We start from the raw sequence: 24,590 nt of genomic DNA, 5'->3' as shown, positions 1-24,590 counted from the left end.
GTTTTGTTTTGTTGTGTTTTTTAACCATTCCTTGGGCTCCCATTACTATGCTGCTTTGATCAACCTTCTATCACCTTCTATCACCAGGTCCCAGTACTTTCAAGTTGACCCCTTCTTCCTCAGGGCTTTGCTGTCATATCCTTCCTGTTGCCAAAAAACAAAACTCAGATGAATAAATTTGAAGATCTAATTAGCTTCATTAAATGATTCATGAATTGGGCAGCATCTCATCTAACAAGTAGAGGTGTACCCCAAGGAGTTGGGCAAAATGGAAGGATTTTATAAGAAGGAGGGTGGGGCAAGAAGTTTATAAGCAAAAGAAAGGATTGTTACAGGCAAAGTCACCTTCTCTCAGTGGGGAGAGCAGGAAATCTTATCATGCAGCTTGCCTAATCTTCCTTTGGAGAATGGAGAAGGCCCAAGTGGCAGACTCATTGGCATCCATCAGAAAATTCCTGACTGACCCTGATAAGACTATATCATTGGGGAGAGGCACCTGGGTGGCTCAGTGGTTGAGTGTCTGTCTTTGGCTCAGGGCATGATCCTGGAGTCCTGGGATCGAGTCCCACATTGGGCTCCCTGCATGGAGCCCGCTTCTCCCTCTGCCTGTGTCTCTGCCTTTCTCTTTCTCTGTGTCTCTCATGAATAAATAAATAAAATCTTTAAAAATAAATAAATAAATAAATAAATAAATAAATAAATAAAATCTTAAAAAAAAGAGAGACTATATTACTGGGGAAGGTTGAAACTGCAATTAGCTTCAGGTATTCAAGCAACAGTTTACTGAGTTGGGGCTTTAACCTAAGTGATGCCATTTTGGGCCTTTGGTTTTCTTTTTTAACACTATCCTTACTTTCTCACAAATTCAGCAAAGATTTGAGGGCAAATTGTGTGCCAGTCACTTCACATGAGTGAACAATATCACTCTCTTCATAGAACTTACCTTTTATAGTAGCTGCTTTTCATAGTAAGTTGTCTCCGATGATCAATAATTTCCAGTTCATCCTATTAGCATTCTGCTAAAATCACTGTGTTTCTAATAAGGTAAATTCGATATTGTGATTTATAATGAGAAATATATGGTCTTTGACCTTGCTGGTGACACAAAGTGTCTAAAACCTTTGGAATTTTTTTGTGATAAGAACAATAAAGGTGACTTTTTTTTATGTTCATGAAGTGACTTTTGGAAACTGTCTGGATGACCTAAGGATGGGAGCCGGTTGCCCGAAGAATGAACCACATGATTAGAGGATTAGAATTTTCATTCCCACCCCAGACTTCTGGGGAGGGAGTGGGGCTAAAGGTTGGATCAGTGCCAATGACCATTGATTTAATTAGTCATGTCTATGTGATGAAGCTTCCCTAAAATCCAAAAAGGTGGGGTGCAGAGAGCTTAAGAGTTGGTGAACAGGTGGAGATTTGGGGGGAGTGGCATAATCAGAAAGCTTGAAAGCTCGTGCCCTTCCCACATACCTGGTCCTATGCATCTCTTCCTTTTTTATCATAAACTGGTAACCTAGTGAGTAAAGTGTTTCTCTGAGCTGCTGTAGCAAACCAGTTGAACCCAAGGGAAGTGTTGTTGGAACCTTCAATCAGAACCATATGTGACGACCTGGATTTGCGATCGACATATGAAGTGGGAGGAGCCAGTCTTGCAGGTTGAGCTTTAACTCTGGGATCTGATGCTGTCTCCAGGTAGATCATGTCAGAAGTGCAGTAACTTACCAGACACCCAGCTGGTGTCTGAGATTGTTGGTGGTATGGGAAACCTTATCTTCCCTACCCCATACATGTTGGAACTGGCTCCAGAACCTTTAGTAAACAAGCAAGGTGAGAAGTCAGTGATTGGCAGAGTCCCCTTAAAATATTATTTTTGTCTTAGTAGAGGTACTCTGTGATTTAATCCAAAAGAGTAAGGTGGAACTTTAGGGCTCTGAAGTAGATACTAAGTACACTAGGAGAGCTCTCTCATTTGTACCAATTTCACTGCTTTAAGCCACTTATAAGACTACTTTTGTTCAATGGAAAACATTACCACCGTGCTGCCTCATTCAGCATGGTCTTTTTCACAGGGTGGAAATACAAGACTGGTGGGGGGGAGTATATTTCATGCTTAAACAGGGGCAAAAACATTAATAAAGTCATCACCACGAGTACATGATGATTAGCAGAGATTAAAGTAGTTTTGGCCATTTCCTTTCAAAACTGACACAGTGTGGTTTGAATTTCCACAAGTATGGTGAGGAGCTCTGTATCACTGTTTTATGTACACATTTATACCCGAAGCCAGTGTTTCAGGGATCCTGGCATTTGTATCTGTGATTAACTCTAAAATATATTTCCATGGGGCTTTTTTATATATATGTCTTTATATTTTCAAGACTCTTTGGGCCAATAAATCCTTCTACAAATGACAGATTGGTCAACATTGAGGAGGCAGATGGAAAATAATGACACTCATCAAGTTGATGATATGAATGATTTATTTAAATCATTTAACATTTAACACTTTCATAAAGAAGTCAATATTGGGGAAAGACACGAGGCTCTTATGATAGTAAACTGTATTTGCACTGTCAGCATTCAGGGATTTATTACAAACCTGTGGCTAGGATTAGGATATTATAAATGGGGAAAAATGGAAGGCTCATTAATTTTTTATCCCCACAGGTGGAAGACATGCAGTGGGCTAATAGAGAACACACTCACCCAGCGTCTGTCTGCAGCCTGCCCTGTAAGCCTGGGGAGAGGAAGAAAACAGTGAAAGGAGTCCCTTGCTGCTGGCACTGTGAGCGCTGTGAAGGTTACAACTACCAGGTGGATGAGCTCTCCTGCGAACTTTGCCCTTTGGATCAGAGACCAAACATCAACCGCACAGGCTGCCAACTTATCCCCATCATCAAACTAGAATGGCATTCTCCTTGGGCTGTAGTGCCTGTATTCATTGCAATATTGGGAATCATTGCCACCACCTTTGTGATCGTGACCTTTGTCCGCTATAATGACACACCTATTGTAAGGGCTTCAGGACGAGAACTTAGTTATGTGCTCCTAACAGGGATTTTTCTCTGTTATTCAATCACCTTTTTAATGATTGCAGCACCAGATACAATCATATGTTCCTTCCGCCGGATCTTTCTGGGACTTGGCATGTGTTTCAGCTATGCAGCCCTTCTTACCAAAACAAACAGAATCCACCGGATATTTGAACAAGGGAAGAAATCAGTCACAGCACCCAAGTTCATTAGTCCAGCATCCCAGCTGGTGATCACTTTCAGCCTCATCTCTGTCCAGCTCCTGGGCGTGTGCATCTGGTTTGTTGTAGACCCTCCCCACATCATCATTGACTATGGAGAACAGCGGACTCTAGACCCAGAGAATGCCAGGGGAGTTCTCAAGTGTGACATTTCTGATCTGTCGCTCATTTGTTCACTGGGGTACAGTATCCTCTTAATGGTCACATGTACTGTTTATGCCATTAAAACGAGAGGTGTCCCAGAGACTTTCAACGAAGCCAAACCTATTGGATTTACCATGTATACCACCTGCATCATTTGGTTAGCTTTCATTCCTATCTTTTTTGGTACAGCACAGTCAGCAGAAAAGGTAAGTGCAAGATATGCATATGCCAACACTTCCATGGATTTAACTTCTTTCTTTAGTATGCTTCTCCATCTTTCTTTTCAGTTCATTTATATTCTCTCAAGATGATTCAGTCTGTATTATTCTTATTTAGAAATGTATATATAATCCCTCAAAGTTACTTAACTTTGAATATGTGTTGACTAAAGTTGATTTTCCATGAAGAAGGCTTTAAAGTGTCCTCCTTAGCAAGGTAGAAAATTGACAGATCTCACATTACTTTCTGGGTCTCTCTTCCCAGGTCTGTTATCTACAAAGATAATTGTTCTTTTCCTAATGTTAATTAAAAGAGGATGGGAGAAAAGGAAGATATGATTCATAGGAATGAGCTATCACAGAGATATCCCATTGTATGACAAATATCTCCTTTCCTGGTTCCTATGTGACTCTGGGAAAAAGCTATTCCTTCATAATTATGATTGGCTTTAGTCATGGAAGCAAGGTTTCTAGTAAAGTGACAAGAACAAAAGAAATTGAAATGGCTTAGTTTGATCTGAACCATCTTACTCTTTCTCCTCAGCCCCTGTGCTTATCACTTTTCCATATGTGCAAGGTGATGTGGAAGGATTAAAGAAGACAGCAATGGGCAGTTATATAAGGCAGTTTATGATATTTCAGAGGGTAAAGATCAATTAAATCTCTTAAAATAATTTTCTTTTGTCACTAATCTCCAGTTAACCTTTTCCACATAAATCCTTGCAGGGGATTTATATGAAAAAGGAAGCAGGTGCTGAAGTGGACACACAGAGTTTTCTGTCCAGAAAAGCAGGGAACTAACGTTAAACATGGATCCCAAGGTTTGGCTAATTTAACAGAGATAAGTCAGCTTATGAAACAAAGGCAAATGATATCTTTCTGAAAGAATAGTCCTTCAGCCTTACTGTACAGATGAGAAAGCTCTCAGAGTGAGAATTTAAGATTGCTTCACCCTCTATCATCAGAAGTTATGGAGAAATCAAGCATCCTGGGCACAATTACATTCCCCATTCACTAACATTCCAAGTGAGGTCATGCATGACTCTTAAAATCCCAACTAATTCAGAGGAAAGAGTACTCAACATGGGCATGGAGAGCTCATTAGTATGAGCATTCATCCCTTACGAGATCAATGTGGCTTTCAACCATGTTTGGACACAAAGAAATGTACTTCAGCAAACTTGCTGCTGAATAGAAAAATCTTACTTTGGGTTCCAGATCTGTGACCTTTCATGACTTAGGTGGCCTCATAGAAGCCCATGAATATTTTATGTGGGACCAAGCACATAGCAGGAAAGGAGAGTAATGCAATTTGATGTTCTAAACCTAATAAACATTATATTTTTGACATATGTAGATAGAAATTCAAAGGGATCAAACTTGTAAATTTGACTTAGGAGAGAATACTTAGGCTGGAAAATAAGTCTCTCACAGTCTGTTGGGTCTGTTTTGATATGGTTAGTTGAACTAGTCAGAGCAAAACAATGTTCTTCAGAGTCTGGAAATGTCTGCATTATGTGAATTATTAAGAACATTAAGTGGTACCCTTTCTTGTATTTGAACAGGGGACTGCCTTTTTTAATATACTGTTCTATCTGAAAAGGGCCATAAGTAGTTTATTTTGCTTTCGTGTGGGCAATAAATATATACCCAGACAAAATCTCCTGAGTTCTGACATCTAACTTCCTTTTCTTTTTCTTTCTCCTGCTTTACATTTTTACTCTCATATTGTGACTTGCAAGGGCAGTGGGTGAGGGCAAACACAAATAAGATGTTATTTCTCTTTTTTTGATGTTATTTCTATTTAGATAAGTCTTTTAGTGCCTTGATTTTTTAGCATAAGTAAATTCGTGGTACAGCATTTAGCTATAGGATACTATTATCACAGCAGTTCAAACATGTATCATACTAATAAGCTTTTTTATAACATACTCGAAAAAAAATGGCCCTTGTCTCTCAGAACTAAAACCATGCTAAGTTTTTTTTTTTTTTTTTTTTTTTTTTTTTTTTTTTATGATAGTCACAGAGAGAGAGAGAGAGAGAGGCAGAGACATAGGCAGAGGGAGAAGCAGGCCCTATGCACCGGGAGCCCAATGTGGGATTTGATCCTGGGTCTCCAGGATCACACCCTGGGCCAAAGGCAGGCGCCAAACCGCTGCGCCACCCAGGGATCCCAACCATGCTAAGTTGTAGCTGTCCCCTCACAGCAGTGATGGAGATAGGAAGAATTTTAAGAAGAAATGGACAGGTGAATATGCTGGGGTGGCAGAGTGCTGCTGAACCTATGGGCTCCACGGTACATCCTTCAAAAACCTGGAGTTTATGTATAAACTTTTGGGGCTAGATATATCCACACCTATGGAAATATGACTGAATGTTAGATAAAATGTTTTTTTTTTCCCTCTTGGCTTTTTGGAATCAAAGTAAGTCAAAAAACCACATTGTAAGACAAATGATAAAACATGTTAATTGGATTTATTTTGTTTTCATGATATAACTGAATATGGAAAAGACTAAAGAAATCAGGAAGAAATGCTAATTGTAGGAATTTTCAGAACATTGTGAAGTCCTCAAATTATTTAGTGAGTTTTGGAGTTGCTGAATCTGGACCTGCTCTACATCGAGAGCTATTATAAGTAGCTAAGGTTTGGCTACTGAGGTACTTTATGTAATATAATTACATTTATCCTAAGGCTTTACCTAAAATTTGCTACCTGTTAATCTCTTTCAAAGTAGCAATACACAAAATGCATGAGAATATTTATATTTTTCACCTTGCTAAAATTGTTGACACAGATATTAAAGGTGAATAAAGCTGTATGTCTTTAAAAGAAGGCTTTACATAAGTTTTATTGACTTTGGAGGACCAAAGAGCTGGTCAGTCCTCCATTCTCATTTATAATGCTCCGCCAATTAGCCCATGTTATCAACTTGAAGTGTTTGTAGCAGTCAGGCAGTACACACATCCATTAATTCAGTAGATCCTTATCGAGCATTGTGTCCAGTATTGTGCTAATTATTGAGCCCATGTCAGTCTGTTTCCCGGAGCCTTCCTTGTAAGCCTGGCTCCCAGCCCATGCCTGCCTGATGCCTGCCAGCACCAGCAAAGTGCCAGGCTCAAAGGCAGGAGAAGATCAAGCTCAAGGGCAGGGGAACACGGTGAGGATTCAGATCTGAGATGAGAAAGCAAAAAAGAGAGCTATGCATCATGTAATTGTACATCAGTGATGTAGAATTTGTAACACAGGAGACAGCACAAGAGCAAAATTTCTTTCACTACGTATTTACTTATGCTTCTTAGAGTAATCGACAAAAGAAAAACTCATCTGACCATACAGGTATCCCTGAAATGGTAACAGTAGTAGGAATAAAAGGTAAAATTAGTTGAATAATATAGACAGATTGTTTTTGGAAAACCCCTGAGTAAAATAAAATTATAAAGGTCCATTTTAGCATTCATGAAGACACCTCTGTAAAGTAAATGTTTATTCAATGATAAAACTCCATTTAATTTCCCTACATTTTTTTTAGATTTTAAAATAAGTTGAATTATATTTTTCCAATAGATTTTAATGACATCATTTATTAGCTTTGTGCCTACTGCTGCATTCTACTAGCTGTAGTATAAATGCACTTTTTCTTTTCCTATACAAAAGTTGTTGTGAAGGAGGGGTGGACACACTGAGACTGAAAGTAGACTCACACAAACTCATAATTATGCTGAAAAGATTAAAAAAAAAGTAAAATATAAATAATGTAATTATAAGGAAAAAAAGTCCTCAGGGATGGTGAGGGGCTGTTAGGATGGCAGAAATCTCTTGCATATATACATTTTACCACCTCTAATTGCACTCATAAAGCTGAGATAATCAGACAAAGGTTATGATATTGCCAAGCTCCAAGGAGCACAGTGCTTTAGCCAATTCATTGAGCGGAAACAAAACAAAATACCCTTAAAGTAGGAAATATAATACCTCAAAAATGTCCAAAACAACAACAACAACAACCACCTATCTCCCAAAGCAGCCTTTCTTCCTCTGGTGCAGCATCATCCAGTAGTTCAACTCAGAAATCTGGGAATCATCCTAGACTGCTTCCTCTGCATGCTCCCACCCTTTCATTTCTTCCTCTCACCTGCAAATGTCAGCCTTGAAAAATTCCTGGAGGGGAAGCAGTAGCCATCAGATGTGTATCTGAGTGAATATGTCTCTTAACAGAGCCTTTCATGTAGTCCCTTCCCAGCGAATGACCACCCAATATGTGAATGGACTGCCTTACACAAGAACAATCTAATATAATATTATAATGCTTATTTCTGATTTAAGTTAGACTGGGATGTCATAGGAATGTTCTATTTTCATCTTATACTGATCCCCATTACAACAGTTTCCTTTTTTTTTTTTTTTTCCTGAAAGAGAAATTTTCTTCTTTCAATAATGGGCCATATGCATTTCTTTAAAAAAAAATTGTCATTACCATTTATTCTGAAATAGGGCTGCTAAATATGTAGGGAGAAAGGCAAAAAGGAATTATAATACTTGTCTGAGTTCTGTTTAGCATACATAGAACAAAGGAGAATTGATAGAATTAATCAAATACTTTTGCCTCGTCATCCCTCCCTCGTTCTTTTACTGTCTATCAAAAGGCAGAAGCCTGTGGGGGTGCAGAGATGGATGAGGGGAGTAGGGAAGAGCATAAGCTCTGGAGAAAGTGAATTTGGGTTCCAATCCTGACTCTGCCAAACTGGCTGGGGAAATGTAGGCAAGGGCTACGCATCTGAAGATAATAATAAATTCTCCCAGAGAATGCAAATTCACATAGCAATATAAAGCAGTCCCTTGCCATCTGCACCCAGCCCTATTCTTGAACTAGAGCAGACTTGAGTTCATATCCTCTAGGAAAAAGCAGGAAGGTGGGTGACTTAAAACAAAACAAAAACCTCAAACTTCTGTCGTCTCATTATGGTGTTTTTTTTTTTTTTTTTTTTTGTACTTAATAGATGACGTATGTGTCAGGTTTAATCCAATCGGTAGTGAAATGGAATAGAGAGGCCAGGCAAAAGTTGGTTGAAACAAGCTTTTAATGGGACGCACTCTTGGGTGAGGTTCCGCGGCCTCAACAAGGCGGGGGGGGGGGGGGGGGGGAGACAGCGGGGAACTCGCGGGCCAGGGAAGTTGCAAGTTGCGCCCAGGCAAACTGCAGGGGAGGGTATATAAAGAGTTTTCTTTCTTTTTTTTTTTTTTTAATTTGTTTATGATAGAGAGAGAGAGAGAGAGAGAGAGAGAGAGAGAGAGAGGCAGAGACACAGGCAGAGGGAGAAGCAGGCTCCATGCAGGGAGCCTAACGTGGGACTCGATCCCAGGTCTCCAGGATCACGCCCTGGGCCAAAGGCAGGCGCCAAACCGCTGCGCCACCCAGGGATCCCTATAAAGAGTTTTCTGCGGGAGGATGGGGGCAGGGTGGCATTCCGACTAGGACAAGGGTTACAGGTCTTGTAAGCTAAGTTACAGTAGGGCAGCAAGGCAGCGTTGGCAGGAAGATGGGGGTGGGGGGCAAGGCGGCTTTATTGGGAGGTTGCTGGCCTGGGGTCGGCGGTTTTGAGGTCCCCAGTCTCACCAGCCCAACAGTATGATAGTTTTTTTTTTTTTTTTTAAGATTTATTTATTTATTTATGATAGACATAGAGAGAGAGAGAGGCAGAGACACAGGAGGAGGGAGAAGCAGGCTCCATGCCGGGAGCCTGATGCGGGACTCAATCCAGGGACTCCAGGATCACGCCCAGGCCCAAGGCAGGCGCTAAACCGCTGAGCCACCCAGGCATCCCCCCAACAGTATGGTAGTTTTGCTGAGAATTTCAAGAGCTAAATTATGACTGGTGTTTAGCATGTGATAAGCAACCATTAAAACATTGGTGGTTGCTACCCTTCAGCTGTAATTCATGAGGGCAGGGACCTTTTTTTGGTTTTGCTCACTGTCATATCCTTAGCACTGAGTCAAGGGCTGAGCCAACATAGAGTCTCAAGAAAGAATGTGTTTGATGACCGAATACATTCATATTGAACCAGATAATTGCCTCAACATCCCCAGCCCTTGAAACCATGTCTGTGCAGCACCCTCACTGGATGTGTTTCCTTGAACATAGAGACTTACTCCAGGGGGTAGACCATGCAGATTAAGTAGACTAAAGAGGGCAACCAGACTCTGTAGGACTTGGACAAAGAGAAGAGAGAATTGTACCTGAGGCAACATGTAACTGCCTTCATACATTTAGCCTAAAATACTGGAAGAAAGTGAGGTGTCATCAGAAAGCAATTTCTGAAATAGGTAAGATTTGAGAAGTGCATAACTCTAACAAGCATGGTGAGAGTTAGTTTGGAAGAGAATAATAAAATTCCTGCTTTAGGGAATAGTTGAGGTGAGAAAATAACAGGCTGAGCAACCTTCAGTGTACCCTAGACAACAATGGAAGTGACTTTCAGAAGGGAGCAGCCAGAGGTAGTTCTCCAGCCACACGTGTCTCTCTCAGCAGTGCATCGTGTCCTTAGACAGGAGGGAAGTGGAAACAGAAGAGTGTTTTCTTTACCTGCCAACCTACAGTCATTTGAAGCAGATCCCTTTGAAGGCTTTGCAGCGTCCCAAGGGATGGTGCCACCCATTGGGACATCTATTTCAGGTATCGTGGTAGATGATGTCCCGGCAAAATCAGTCATACCAGAGTTGCAATCAACTCTAGAAGGGGAAAACCACATAGAAAAGGAAAAAAGGAAAGGCAACAAGAAAAGAAAACATTTATGTAATCTCGTTTGCGCACTCACTTAAAATGATATGCTTATGAAGATACAGAAGGAAAAAATGAAATAAGGAGATTCTAGGGCACAGCATAGGCCAGCCTGTTAAGTGGCTCTCCTAGGGAATGCTGCCCTAGCCAGGCTTATTACTTTTTTTTTCCCCCGGTTGTGTTCCATATTACTGCTGCAGAAAATTGCCAACTTACACATTTAGGGCAATTCTTTTGGGGGATGCCTATCTTACTTGACAGCATAAAGGAATATTTGCTCAATGAACCTTGCTTAGAGTCCATGATCCTCCTCTTTTCTGGGGGCTCTGAAAAACTGTGAGGCCTAGGGCTACTTAATTTGGCTGTTAGTGAGATTGTGGTATTTACTCATTCATCTCTCTCTCTCTCTCTCTCTCTCTTTTTTTTTTTTTAAATTGAAATGGAGTTTACAAAGGGTTTGAATTTTCTATGGCCAGATTATAATAATTTAATCAACTATACGATTAGAGTCAACCTGGGAACTAAGTCCTCAGCTAACTCATCTTATGAAAATGGTTTAGCTTTCTTAATATGTTTAAAATGCTAGACTGCTAGATTTGATGAAGACTAAACTGTGAATTTTTTTTAGTCATAGTGACCATGACCTTATTTCAAAAATGTTCAGGGGGAATGCCATACAAATAGACTTCATTTTTCTTCTATCTAGACAGAACTTTAATGACACCCCAGACTGTTGATAGTACAGAATGCAGTGACTAATTTACTTGTGTAACTTCAAATTGCATTTTCCATGATTCAGTAGATGCTTATATCTTATGGAGCACACAGGGTGCCAGGAAGAGCAGATTGCAAGCAAATAGTTCCTTTGGCTGTAACCATATCACATTTTTATGCTATGAAACTTTTTAAAATCTTTAAATGCAGTATCATGTGGTTAGTACAACCCACCCCAAAGTGTAGAAAAATATTTAACCAAATATTTATTTGTATCTTATTTATTTTTTATTTATTTATATTGTATAAATTCCCAGTTATTAAATATAAATGCAAAGCAGACTTATTGGCATCATTAAAAGAAATATATATATACATATATATATAAAAAGAAACTTAGTCTGCCTCTGGTTCAGGGTATGGGCTGCCACAAACGTATATATATATATATCTTTTTCCTCTAAGGCAACAATGATGTTTAAAAAAAAAAGAAATAAAAAGAGAAGGAGAGAAAAGAGGAAGAAAAGGAGGACAGGAAAGAGAGAGAAAATAAGAGGACACCATTATATTTTTAGAGCCAACAGAAGGTAGAACAATTTGAGAAAATCCTGAAAAATAAAAGTCAAATGGGTATGATTTATAGAGAAATTAAAAGAAGGACAGCACAGCCCAAGCGACAGAAATGATTCTTACCATGATAGTCTCAAATAATTTCTAAACCTAAGGTTAGTATAAAGACCCAACTTGGGCATGGGAGTGACCATCAGAAAAATTATGTCAAGAGCTGCATTTCAAAATAGCTGGGACAGGTTGGCCCCTTGCTTTTTCTTTCTGTTCTAACTTAACAAGGATAGAGTACAGATGTTACAGAATTCTGCTCTAAAAAATGGGAATTGTCTGATGGTAGAATTATCTTATGCTCCTTGTGTGAGTATAAGACACTGAGAGAGAAATGAAGCAAAATTGGAAGTAACTTTATTTCAGACAGACATGAACAGGTGGGAAATCTGAAATACATCTTCTATACAAGATAGAGACATGATACATTTCTTAACTCTTAGAAAAAGTTCCTTCTGTGGTAGGTCCCCAAACTGTGTGCCTGTAGCCATGCATCTTTGAGAGAAGCCAGTCAGGTTAAGAGTCACCCTACACAGGTCTGTAGTCTGCCCTCACATCAAAGGAACGTGGACCCTGCCAGTAATCCTTATCAATCAACCTGTCCTAAATCATAATCATACTACAGCCAAGCATGTCATGATAACTGAAAACCAGTATCACAATTGACTGATTATTTTTATTTTTTTAAAAAAGATTGTATTTATTCATGAGAGATGCAGAAAGAGAGACAGAGACATAAGCAGAGGGAGAAGCAGGCTTCCTGTGGGGAGCCTGATGTGGGACTCGATCCCAGGACTCCGGGGTCACAACGAAAGCCAAAGGCAAACGCTCAACCACCAAGCCACCCAGGCATTCCCCAATATCACAATTTAAAAAGATGCATAGAGGGCAGCCCCAGTGGCGCGGCGGTTTAGCGCTGCCTGTAGCCTGGGGTGTGATCTTGGAGACCCGGGATCGAGTCCCACGTCAGGCATCCTGTAGGGGGCCTGCTTCTTCCCCTGCCTGTGTCTCTGCCTGTGTCTCTGCCTCTCTCTCTCTGTGTGTCTCTATGATTAAATAAACAATATTTTTTAAAAAGGCATACACACATACACAGAACAAAATCAGAGGGAACTCAGAAAATATAAGAGAATTCTTTAAAAAATAAATTTTAATGGGCATTCCAAGAATCAAGAGAATATGGAGCATACACACATGCATAGATTGCTGTGGAAAAGATCGATTAGAAAATAAAATGGTCCTGGAAATGAAAATACTAATGTGAAAATCAGAAGCTGAGTGGCTGGACATAAATGTGGGATAGCTGGGGTTCACACTGGAGTACAGATGTGAAGTGTAAAATCAGAGGAAAATCCAAGGAGAAAAGGAGAAAAAGGAAATAAGGAAATCTGAGGAAAAGTTAAAATACTTTGAGTGTAGATACAGAATTCTAAAATGTATCTAACATTGAGAAGAAACAAAGAAAGGGAAGAGACAGACAGAGGGAGAAGCTGGCTCCCTGTGGGGAGCCTGATGTGGGACTTGATCCCAGGACCCCAAGATCAGTACCTGAGTCGAAGGCAGACGTTCAACCACTGAGCCACCCAGGTGCCCCAAAAGACAGTTTTTAAAATTGAAAAGCCCACACATCTCACTAAAATTGCACTAATTGAGAGAAAATTCCAAGAACTTTTGGAGGGGAGGAAAGATACATATGAGGCATGAAAATCAGAACTTACGTGCTTCCCTGGGTTCTAGAAGGCAATGAGCAAAGACTTTTTGATGGAAAGTATTTTAAACTTACAGTTGTATAGCCAGCCAAACTATCAATCAATGTGAAGCTAAAAATGTATGTGGCTCAGAAAATCTGATGCCTGCGTATCTCATGTATGAATTATTCTAGATGTAATCCAACAACAACAACAACAAAAAAGCACATCTGATATGAAACGAATAACAGTGGCACTTGCATGTAACCTAGAAGAAATGAAGAAATTTAAAAGGGAATTATAAGAGTACTTATTAGACCCACTGTCTAATTACCTCTTAAAAGGTAGGGTTAATAATTATAGTTATTCTTTCTCTGCAATGCTAACCATGCTACTTGGATGAATCTGAAGGGAATAATATTTAGTAGTCATATACAAAAGTCACTTTTTTGTTTTGGTCTTACATATTAGAAGAAATCTGGGTATAAAATATAGAAATGTTAATTTTTCTATGGAAGTGAATACAAATATTGTAAACTTTGTTAGATTAAAAATAATAATATAACTTTAAAAACTTGGGTGGTGACTAAGGAGAAGCAACAGAGAGAGGGGTTATGCAAGCACATTAAATCACTCATCTTTTATTGGAGTAGTCAACACACACAATGTAAAAGTGATAACCCAGAGATAAGTGCACTATTTAAATAACAACAACAACAAAAAAAAAACAAAACAAAAATTCTTCAAACGTGTTAGTTCTCTAGAATAGTATCAGGATATTGGAAGATGAATGATGAAGGATTTTTATTTTACAAATACTTAGATTTTATTTCATTTAATAAGTAAATTTATATGATAAAAATAGAAATGACTGCATATAGAAGGGTTTAAGTGAAAGTTTTAGGAAAAACTTATCTAAGACAACATGAATGTACATTCTCATATTCAGGCTTTTGTTGGATAATATGTATTTTGTGGAAACTTAGACAGAAATGGGTGAATGAATTTGAATTTGTAAAATGACTCAAGATTTTTGGTTGTCACGAACAGTTTGTGAATTTCCTCTTGTTTGGGGTTAATGCCATTACTAAATAAATATTTTTAGGGGCCACATATTAAGTATCAGTTTACTGCCAGTGATAACATTTCATTAGAAATAGTTGTTAAATGTTTGTTATAAAAAGGAACCTTTGCTTGGTGTTTAGGAAAATGCAAAGATGAGCAAAATTTGCTGTCCAGTTGTTTAGGATCCAGTAAGGGGCCAAACCAAGCCCATGGTTGACCAGTTAAGGCAGAGTAACATAAATGGAGGCAAAGTGCCTACTCTGAGGTCTTAGGGCCACAGATGGAGAAAAGCCTGTCCTTTTGAGGAATCAAGAAAGTCTGCATGAAGGAGGTGTGCATTAAACAGGTCATGAAGGGTGGAGAGAAACAGATGGAAGCCACCTTCTAGGCAATAGGAGCAGGGGGTTTAAACTTTCAAAGAAGGAAAAGTCAGGGCATTGTGGGTAAAACCTGTAACTGAGGAAGTGTTCTGAGTTTAGCATAGTCAGGAGGAGAGGTGGGTGGGTGACCTAGATATCTCGATAAGCCCTGTTGTTAATACCACTCCTTTAACATTGAAAAAGTACTTTGGGCAATAAATTATAAGAGTACACACCAAAGAAGGCAGTCAGATAAGTGGCAGCCATTTTGCTGTGGGGCTTAACGTCTAGTTTGTACCTGAGTATGTGCTAGAGATTTGAGTATATTTGAATCTTTTCTGAGCATGGTTGTCTTCTCAGTACAGTTCCATTTTGTGAGATTTGTCATCCAGTGGTGAGTCAGATGAATTGTAGTGTGCAAAGATAGGAAAATAGACAATAGGAAGATTATTGAAGAAATCTAGGCAAGAAATATTGGGGGCTTGACGTGTGACAATGGAAAGTACAAAAAAGAGACTCATTTCCAATTGAATTGGGAACAGAGGAAGACAGAGTAGGAAGGGAGGCACTGACACTATAAGGTTTTTGTGATTTCAACCTTCTGTGTGGCTACCACAAGGATTCTATCTAATTAACTCTAAAGCAAGAGTCTGCTGTTTTCCCTCCATTCTGGGCTAAAGGAGAGAAAATGATTCTTTTCAATTGCTGATGACTGCATCTAACCAAGTATGGAGAAGGATATTTGGGCCCTAAATAGTGGCATTGAGTATAAATCAGTTTGTGTGGATAAAAGCAAAGGTAAGGACACAAGGGAAAAGAATCTCTGGTGGACTGTGATTTTGAGTAAACAAATCTGCTGTGATATTCAAATGAATTTTGATAGTTGATATAAAAAGGCAAATTTTTTTTAGAAATAAAAGTCATTTCTGAATGATTATGAATCAATTTAAATATATAATCACTATTGTCATCATGTAAATTTGGGTATTAAATGGATTTTATATTCTGGTAATCTTGGGCAAATTTTATGGTAATTTTGGCTGTCTCTATTTGTCATGGTTGTGACCAAATTCATTCAATAGTTTTTCTTTACTGTATGTCTCCTTTTTGAGTAACTTCAGGTACCTTGCACATAACATCTGAATAAGTCAAATTTCAATATTATTGCTGTTTCTCTTTAAAATCATTTCTAAAATGTCATGTAGTGTTTCCATGCAGTTATCTGCAAGGTTCCCATTTTGGTAGTGTTCTGAATCTTCTTCACAGGGAGTGATTTTGAACCAATCCAAACCTATATCACTGATGTAAGTTTATTTGTTTGTTTGTTAAGGATGACTTGAGGTTATTCTCATTTTGGAAAAAATCTTTTTAGTTCAAAAATTGCAATCAGTCGAATGTTTTCATTGGAATTTTAGAGTCGCTGGGTTATTTGTTCAGTCAAGTGTATCTCCGGAAAAATACCAAGGGATGTGATGTTTTCTGCTGTCTGTTGGCCCAAACCCTGTAGAATACGACTCCCAATATAACCTTTGTGAGTATACACAAACACACACATTTCACACACACATATACAGAGTTTTGTAGATTTCATCTTCTCAGGCAATATTAAATGTCATATGTTTCTCTTGCCAGCTGTTTTCTCTAAAATCCTCATCCACACAAATAGAATTGAATTGAAAAGAGTATTGGTAGATTGTGAGCCTGTCATAAAACCATAAAGTGTTTACATCAGCAGGCAGCTTATCACTGTAGCACTGTCCTTTCTTCAGCAAAACACTTTCCTCGTGCTAAAATGTCCAATCAAACAGAAATTTATTGAACATTTGGTTGTGTTGCCTACATATTGTAAAAAACTGACAATAACAAGCATGAAATAAAGAATTTCATTTGGAACGAAAAAGAAAAATATGTATAGAAGGTGGTAAGAAAAACAACAATGAGCAGACAGTTTCTAACAAGGGATTATAAAGTACAGTCTCCCAAGAAAGCCCTCTAATTACTTATTTCTCCCTCACTTATTACTTTCTAGTGTATTTTATAGAGACAACATGCATACACATTGGTGATCACTAATGATACTCCCATCTTATATTTTTCCCCTCCCTGACACTCTGGGAAACCACATCGCTTTGAATCTCTTTTGTTTCTTTGTCTCCTTGATCTCATCTTCCTTCTGCTCAACTTGTCCCTGATTTTGGCCTTTCTCCCAGGCACCATTCCCTTGAGCTCTCATTGTTCACGTGGCTTCTGCTATAAAAGATACACTTGTGTTTTTGAATTGCTTTCTTAGTGCCTGCTCTTTTACATGTACAAAAATGTGAAATTACACAATCTAAAACCAGAATCTGAAAGTAATCCAAAACCCAAATTGTGAAATTGAGATATCTAAAAATCCAAATTTATCATATTTGAAGTAGTCACTATTTATTGAATGCCTCCTGTGTGCCAAAAACCAGACTAGGTACTTAACGTATAAATAATCTCTTTTCATCTCCTACAGATGCAGAGAAGTTAAGAATTTTTGCATTCGCGCTGCTACCATGAGCTGTGCCTGGGGCTGAACCTACCCTGTTTGACTCCACGTCTCCTGATTTTAGCTGCTGCTTTATATTTCTCCATTATGCTTAATCTTTATGTCAATTCCTCCTTTCTATCAACATTACCAGTTTTTCAGAGCTCCACACTTTGACTTAACAGAAGACTTCTTCTTGCCTTCCCCCTGCCTATACTGTCAACAAATCGTATTACTCATTTGAAACTGCTCCTAGATCCAATCTTTCCTTTCCACTTCCAAGGTCAGATCCTTAGTCTAAATCTAGGTGTCCTTGGTGATATAACCTGACCTCTTGGACTTGCACCTAGAGAGTGACTTCCAGATTTCTGCCACATGAACTTATTCCACATGCTGCTTCTGCTTGTCACTTTTTAAAAAAATATTTATTCAATCAACCAATTTTTACTTAACACCTTCATTCTGCTTAATGCTGACAGTATTCATGGATCTAGAGGTGGCCTGCCTTCACGCATCTTGAATTCTGGTAGAGGAGACCAACATTAAACTGATAATTGTAGAATAGTTCCTTAATAGAAATTGCTATAGTTGTTACCAAAGATTCTATGAAGTATTCTTAAATTATTTCCTCTTGACCAGTTGCTCAAACTTCAAATCTTGCCTTTCTACGACAGCCTTTCATTTCAGTGAAACCAGTGTTCTTATCGAATCAACCAATCTTTAAAATCTTTAATTTATTAAACATTACAGCTTCTGAGCATTCACGGACTCTATCTGGGCATCTAATATTTTACACTTCCAAGTTTGTATTCTTTGACATTTATGCATTTATGTTTGTACCTATGGTTGTATCCCCATCCACAAACCCTTTCGGTAGAGGCAATAATCATATATATATATTTTTTTGGGGGGGGCGTTTATTCCTGACTCTCACTTCTTGCTAACCCCACAATGGCTTGATAAGTATGTTTTGCAAATAGCTGTCAGCTAAAAGGCTGTTGTTGAATTAGGTGAATAGAAAAGTGGTAAACATTTTGAAGCCAATTCTGAGTAAGTATGTGCCAGAAAGTGAGTTAGACAAAAGTGGGAAAACGTTTGGGTTGAATGGCTCTTGTCTCCTTCACATCCTTGTGGCCTTCATAAAACAAGTTAACTTCCTGAAACAGTCTCCTCATCTATAAAATGAGGGCTTGACCGTGTGTTTTTTTTTCCAACCTCATTTGAAATGTTAGAGCCTAGGGAATAGTTGCTCCCAGGATTTCCTCACACTTCTCTAAGGCCCTAATTCTAAGATACTCTTATTGTTAAAGAAAATTGCCAGTTACATAAGAAATGGCCAATCACTCAGAGGCGTGACCTAATGTTTAAGCAAATGCACATGAAGATGATTATGTATATATAGCAAAGGATGCTGATTAATGCATGGAGCATTTCAGAAGACAAATGTGCTTAAGGCAGCCATCAGCCTCAGAAACCTTAATCAAGTGTGTTCACATCAACAGCATGATACAAACATATGATCCAGAATCTGAATTCCTTTTCCAAAAAACCCTATTATGTTTCTTTTGGTTTTACAGAGATATCTGAGGCAGGAAAATGAAAAAGGCAACTCAGTACTCAATATTCTAATTAATTTATAAATTTCTTTGCTCTCTAGTCAGAAAAACAATCAAGAAGGGTGGGCTATCAGGTATAGCTGATAGTACACATCTCCTAGCTCATCAGATTTTGCTGGTTTCACATTTACCTAGCTTTTCTTTGGCACATTCTACTCATCATTACTCCTTGTTTATCATTCAGATCATTTCCCCTGCTAGAAATACATGAGCCACTGGCTGGAAGACTTTGATGTGACCCCAGAGAAGTTAACGTGTAAAGTAATCTCTTGTTAGGGATTGATTTTTATTTCACCTCACATTAGTGAGTTCCTTATCCTCTTCTACCACATTTTCCTTGCGCTTCCAGTCAATACAGTATCATAAATTGCTCTGCCACAATGCCGTAGGAAGAGAGAAGGAAATAATGTCTACTAAGCAGGCCTCTTGTGACAAATTATAGCGTTGGTAGCAAGAGCCAGTTAAGTTTCCTTATGGACCGGTGAATTTTTCTTCCATGTGGTTTTTTTCCCCCTAACTTCACTCATCTTATGGACAACGGACAAGAGGAGGAAGCTGATACTTTAAAGTAACTGAAAAAAAGAAAGCTATTATTCTCTTGAAAAGTAACTCATGATATTTTAAGGCTTAATTTGAGTATGGAAAACCTATAGGTGCCAGGAGTTTTCTTCCTTTTGGTGGAGAATCCTGTATGACCAACAGAGAAATATATTTATCTTGAAACATAAAGGACATATTTCTAAAACAGAAAATATTTTAGGATCAATTATAACTGATCACAATGTGTAATAGTTATAAACTGTACACCAATTTAAATAATATACTTAAAAATTACACTGCATTCAGTCTAGCTGCATGGAGGCAGCATGGGGTGGTAGTTCCATCAAGTTTTGCTTTGACATTCTGCATCTTCTTCCATCTCCATATTTTGTGCTGATGTATTTGAATACTTGAGACATTTTAAGTTTCTATTCTTGTTATGTTAAATCTGCCCTAACTCCAGCACCCAGTGCTTTTAGTGTAGATCTAGCCACAAGGAGATAGTAAATGTTTCATACTTTCATCTGCTTTAAAAGAGTAGAGCCTAATTATTTAATATAAATTATTACATGATTTTATGTTTAAAGTTATTTTTATTACTCTTTTTATGACTGCAGTATGACTCTAAATAGTAGAGAAGATGTTATGTTTGTTTATAAGGGTTTTTTGTCCTATTCCCCACTCTTAACTAATAATATATTCTATCAGAAAGTAATCTTTAACTGTGTATTAAAAATGATATATTTGTAATATATGATTAAAAAGCATGAACAGTGTATTTTCTGGAAAAAAACAGCCTGAATATAATGTCAATCAATGGGAACATACATTTCTATGTAGTAAAATTTACTTGATATATTTCCTGGAACATATCTTAGGCAAAGTTAACTATATATGTCATACCATTTTTTAATTTAAAGCCCCATGTTATAAATTCATAAAGCATGACTTCATTTTCAAATTGCTTCACATTCTCCTTTTCAGAATATTACCATAATTTAAGGCTACTCTATATGATATGATATCCCAGAGGGCCTTCTTTCTTCCCACTTCACTACCAGTTTTCTAGTTTGTGTTAGGAAGTCATAGATGCAGGGGATCCCTGGGTGGCTCAGCGGTTTGGCGCCTGCCTTTGGCCCAGGGCGTGATCCTGGAGTCCTAGGATCAAGTCGGGCTCCCCGCATGGAGCCTGCTTCTACTGCCTGTGTCTCTGCCCCTCTCTCTCTCTCCCCCTCTCTCTGTGTCTCTCATAAATAAAAAAATAAAATCTTAAAAAAAAAGGAAGTCATAGATGCTTGCTTATGTTAGTCTCATGTGCCATAGCAGCACACTTTCTTCTGATTCCTGGTAGCCAAATATTTACTTCTGGTCATTTAAAATCTGAACAAACTCCAGCTTTTATTTGAAGCCATTCCACTATTGTCAGTTACATTCATGTTTGGGTGTTGGTTTCCTGTAAGAGGTCTTCCATATGATTCTACAAATTCTCTTTACGTTCTCCAGAGGAACAATGTCCAGAGTTTCCTTATTAATGCTCCTTTTAGTGAATGGTAGGTTACAAAGGGACTCTGTTGCACATTTTTCTCCAAAGCTTAAATTTTTGTTTTCTTATTTATTTCACAATTTCAATATTTTATCTTTATTTTTGGATAGTTGGTCCTTTTCAGGTCATCTCTCCCACTATTGAAATGAAATTGCACATATAATAACATCAAAAGAAGAGCTATATAACTATATTTTAAAATATAATTTTATCATAACATCATGAAATCTCAATGCCCTCGAATAGCAAAGCAAACTTGGAATATGTTTATATGTATAGAAGGAATATTATAAATATTTATAATATTAAAATATTCTATTTCAATATGGAGTGCTGACAAGCAAAAAAATATCTATTCCATTTTACATCGCAACTCAGTATATATTAAGTCATCATTTCCTAAACTTACTTTTTATTTATTTAAGATTTATTTATTTATTTGAAAGAGAGAGCACAAGTGGGGTTGAAGGGGCAGAGGGAGAGAGAGAATCCTTAAGCAGAGTCCCTGCTGAGCAGGAAGCCTAATGTGAGGCTTAATCCCTGAGATCATGACCTGAGCCAAAAATCAAGAGTTGGATGCTCAATTGACTGAGGCACCAGGGCATCCATAAACTTACTTAAAAGAAAAAATATTAGGTTAAAGTTGCCAGATTCATTGAGTAAAAATTGAGAAAGTCAGTTAAATTTTAATTTCAGATAAACAATGAATAATGATTTTGTATAAATATGTTCTATACAATATTTGTGAGATCCCAAGATATTACATGTTGTTTATATGAAATTAAAATTCAACTAAGTGTCCTGTATCTTGTCAGGCAATTTTATACTAGGTTAATGAGACTAGATTTATGTAACAAATGTAAATACACATAAAGTTAAAATCTTCAAATTATTTGCTATAAGAATTTAGTAAAGCTTTATGTGTATATTTAAGACACCAAGACACTAATTAACAATGCAAATATAAGTTTAAATGGCAAGAAAAGATGTATCAAAATAGATCAATGTGTATTTAAACTTATTAATTGGATAGATAATGTAAAGTTCCATAACTAACAGCCATGGTGAGTGGAACAACAGCCGTCCACAGACTCAAACATTCTAGATCACTGGAACCTGTGAATGTGTTATGTTACATGGCAAAGGGGAATTAAGGTATCAGATGGAATTAAGGTTGCTAATCAACTGGCTTTAAAGTAAGTTGATTATTCTGGATTATCTAAGTGGTCTAATGTAACCATAGAGACCTCAAATGTGGGGGAGGAAGATAACATCAGAGTAATGTGACCTGACAAAGATTCAACTGGCTATTGCTGGCTTTCAAGATGGAAGGGAGTCCAAAGCCAAGGAATGCAGTCAGTGTCTAAGAGCTGAAAAAGGCATGAAAAGACCTCTAGAAAGATAGCAACCCTGCCGACATCTTGATTTTAGTCATTTTAATCATTTAGTCTGCTATTTTCAGACATGGTATATCATTACTTAAGACCAATTTTCTAATAATAGTAATAATAATATTATTATTATAATTATATAAATATGTTTGATATTAAAATATTTTTTAAAGTATAAGAATGCATACTTTAAAACATAGTATATTAAGCTGATATACTAGTCATTAAACATTTTAATTTATATTTAATCACATATGCATAGTGAATGGAGATGCTTTATCTTTGCATTCTTTCATATTTAAATATTTTATTTATTTAACATACACAAGATTAGCTTGTATTCTTTATTGACACACATTCTTGAGAAATACTAAATTTTAAAAAATGTGTTTACTCAAGAAATTTACATAACAACATAAAGAAAAGTGAAATGAAATATGAATTGCCTTCTATATTTTCTAAGTTCATTAATGTGATAATATCCCTTTTTAAAAACAAAGTATATATACTAATTAGATATATAAAATCCTGACCTTATAGGAAAATTGGAAAATAGAAAAAACAAAAACAAAAAAACAAAACAAAACAAAGGCACTTATAAATCCTACCCGTCTAAGTAATTTCTGTAGTTTGGGAGAATATTTTCTTCCAAAAGTGAGTTTTAACCACTTTTGAAAAAAGATTATGTAACATGTCATCTGTGGATGCTAGTGATATACCAGGTTTATTTTAAAATATTCCTGATAGTAGACATTACTTCCTTTGAATTATAAATTGTTTATACTGTGATACATACCTTTGAAATAAATTCCTTATCCAAATATGATTTTCCACAATTTTCATTATTACTTCAGGATAAGTTCCTTAAATCATATAGAATAAAAACAGGACATTTTTTGTGGATCATAATATTCTTTCTTAAGCTGACTTGTAAACTAGCGATACTAATTCAAATTGGCATGAAGACTAAAGAATGTTCTGAATTTCATACATTCTTATAAGACTTTGTATATATAGTACTTACTTTGGGTATCCAGATCTGGCTCTGAAGACTAAAGTTTCCAAAGTCTGAATTGTTTAAACTATATTGTACTCTTTCATTTTAAGTGTTCTCTACACGTTTATTAAACTGGGCTATTATAAAACCACACAAAAATTGAAGTATACCTTAACCACATGGGGTGAAGTGCTATTACTGTTTGTTGATATTCTAGTTGCAAGTCAACCAGAGAAACAAAATCGGATGGACCATAACTCCAGCATCTGCAGTACTTGCTCTTTAAATTATGAGATACTGAGCTCCTTGAAGGTTAGAATACTCTTCTCTTTATCTCTGTTTCCTGTACACCCAGCGCAGTGCTTGACACATTGTAGATATGCAGGTAATTTTTGTGGAAGGAATGAACCAGTGTGCAAGTGCATGAACAAGGCCAATTCTATTCTCTCCATATTGTTTCTTTTCAGAACCTGATGTTGGAAATTATGTTCTTGAAACACCCTAAGAGAATGCTGAAAAAAAATATATGTGGGCATTTATGAAGAGAGTTATACATTTCATAATATACACTTCTGACTGTGATGGGTTTGGAATAAATATTTAATCTATTTAGGTTGATTGAGGATTAATTGTAGACTAACAGGACTCTAAGCCTCCTTTGTCTCACTAACTGCTTCTCAGTGTTTCTCCTCTTTATCATCCGAAAAACAGGTTTAATCTGAGTTCACATCCAAGTGTCTAAGTATAAAAGTAAGAGGAGGGGAAGAGAGCTGATGATGAAGGAGAACACAGGCTGTGACATGATAGTAACGGTCAGAGAGCAACTGGGGATGAACATTATGCTGACAGCGTTGGTGCAGACTGGGAAGGGGTTCTGGGAGCCAGCTGTTCCCAGCCGCATGGTACCATTCTGTTAGTGCTCCCACTGAACTTCCCTGAGAAGTCTTGGTTTAAGAAATACTGAAACTGAAATGAAGTAGGTAGAGCCAGTGACGGGAAGTCAAAATTTTTAATTTTGGACATCCTGAGTTTCATTGGTCTTTGATAAAACACCCATGCAATGTTTCTTGTTTCTATCCCAACACAGACTGGTGCCAGGGCTCCTCATGTAGAAAATGACCCAGAGCTTCAGGATGGGGACTACACCCATT

The 24,590-nt window shown here is 37.5% G+C and overlaps 1 protein-coding gene across 8 annotated transcripts in view; it reads left to right on the top strand.

The window, feature by feature from the left end:
- The window catches only part of GRM8 (glutamate metabotropic receptor 8), a 731,564-nt gene that overhangs the window by 642,243 nt on the left and 64,731 nt on the right, over positions 1-24,590 (top strand). For 6 of the 8 annotated variants that reach the window (XM_072784432.1, XM_072784437.1, XM_072784436.1 and 3 more), the window contains exon 9: positions 2,671-3,606. In XM_072784432.1, coding sequence (XP_072640533.1) covers positions 2,671-3,606 — 936 coding nt within the window. Of the gene's footprint in view, positions 1-2,670; positions 3,607-17,340; positions 18,213-24,590 lie in introns of those variants that run through there. The other 2 variants (XM_072784438.1, XM_072784439.1) reach the window with 2 other exon arrangements.

Source organism: Canis lupus, chromosome 18, assembly GCF_048164855.1.
Source record: "Canis lupus baileyi chromosome 18, mCanLup2.hap1, whole genome shotgun sequence".
Classification (NCBI taxonomy): domain Eukaryota; kingdom Metazoa; phylum Chordata; class Mammalia; order Carnivora; family Canidae; genus Canis; species Canis lupus.
Note: the sequence above shows the minus strand (reverse complement) of the source record. Positions and strands in the feature narration are given on the sequence as shown.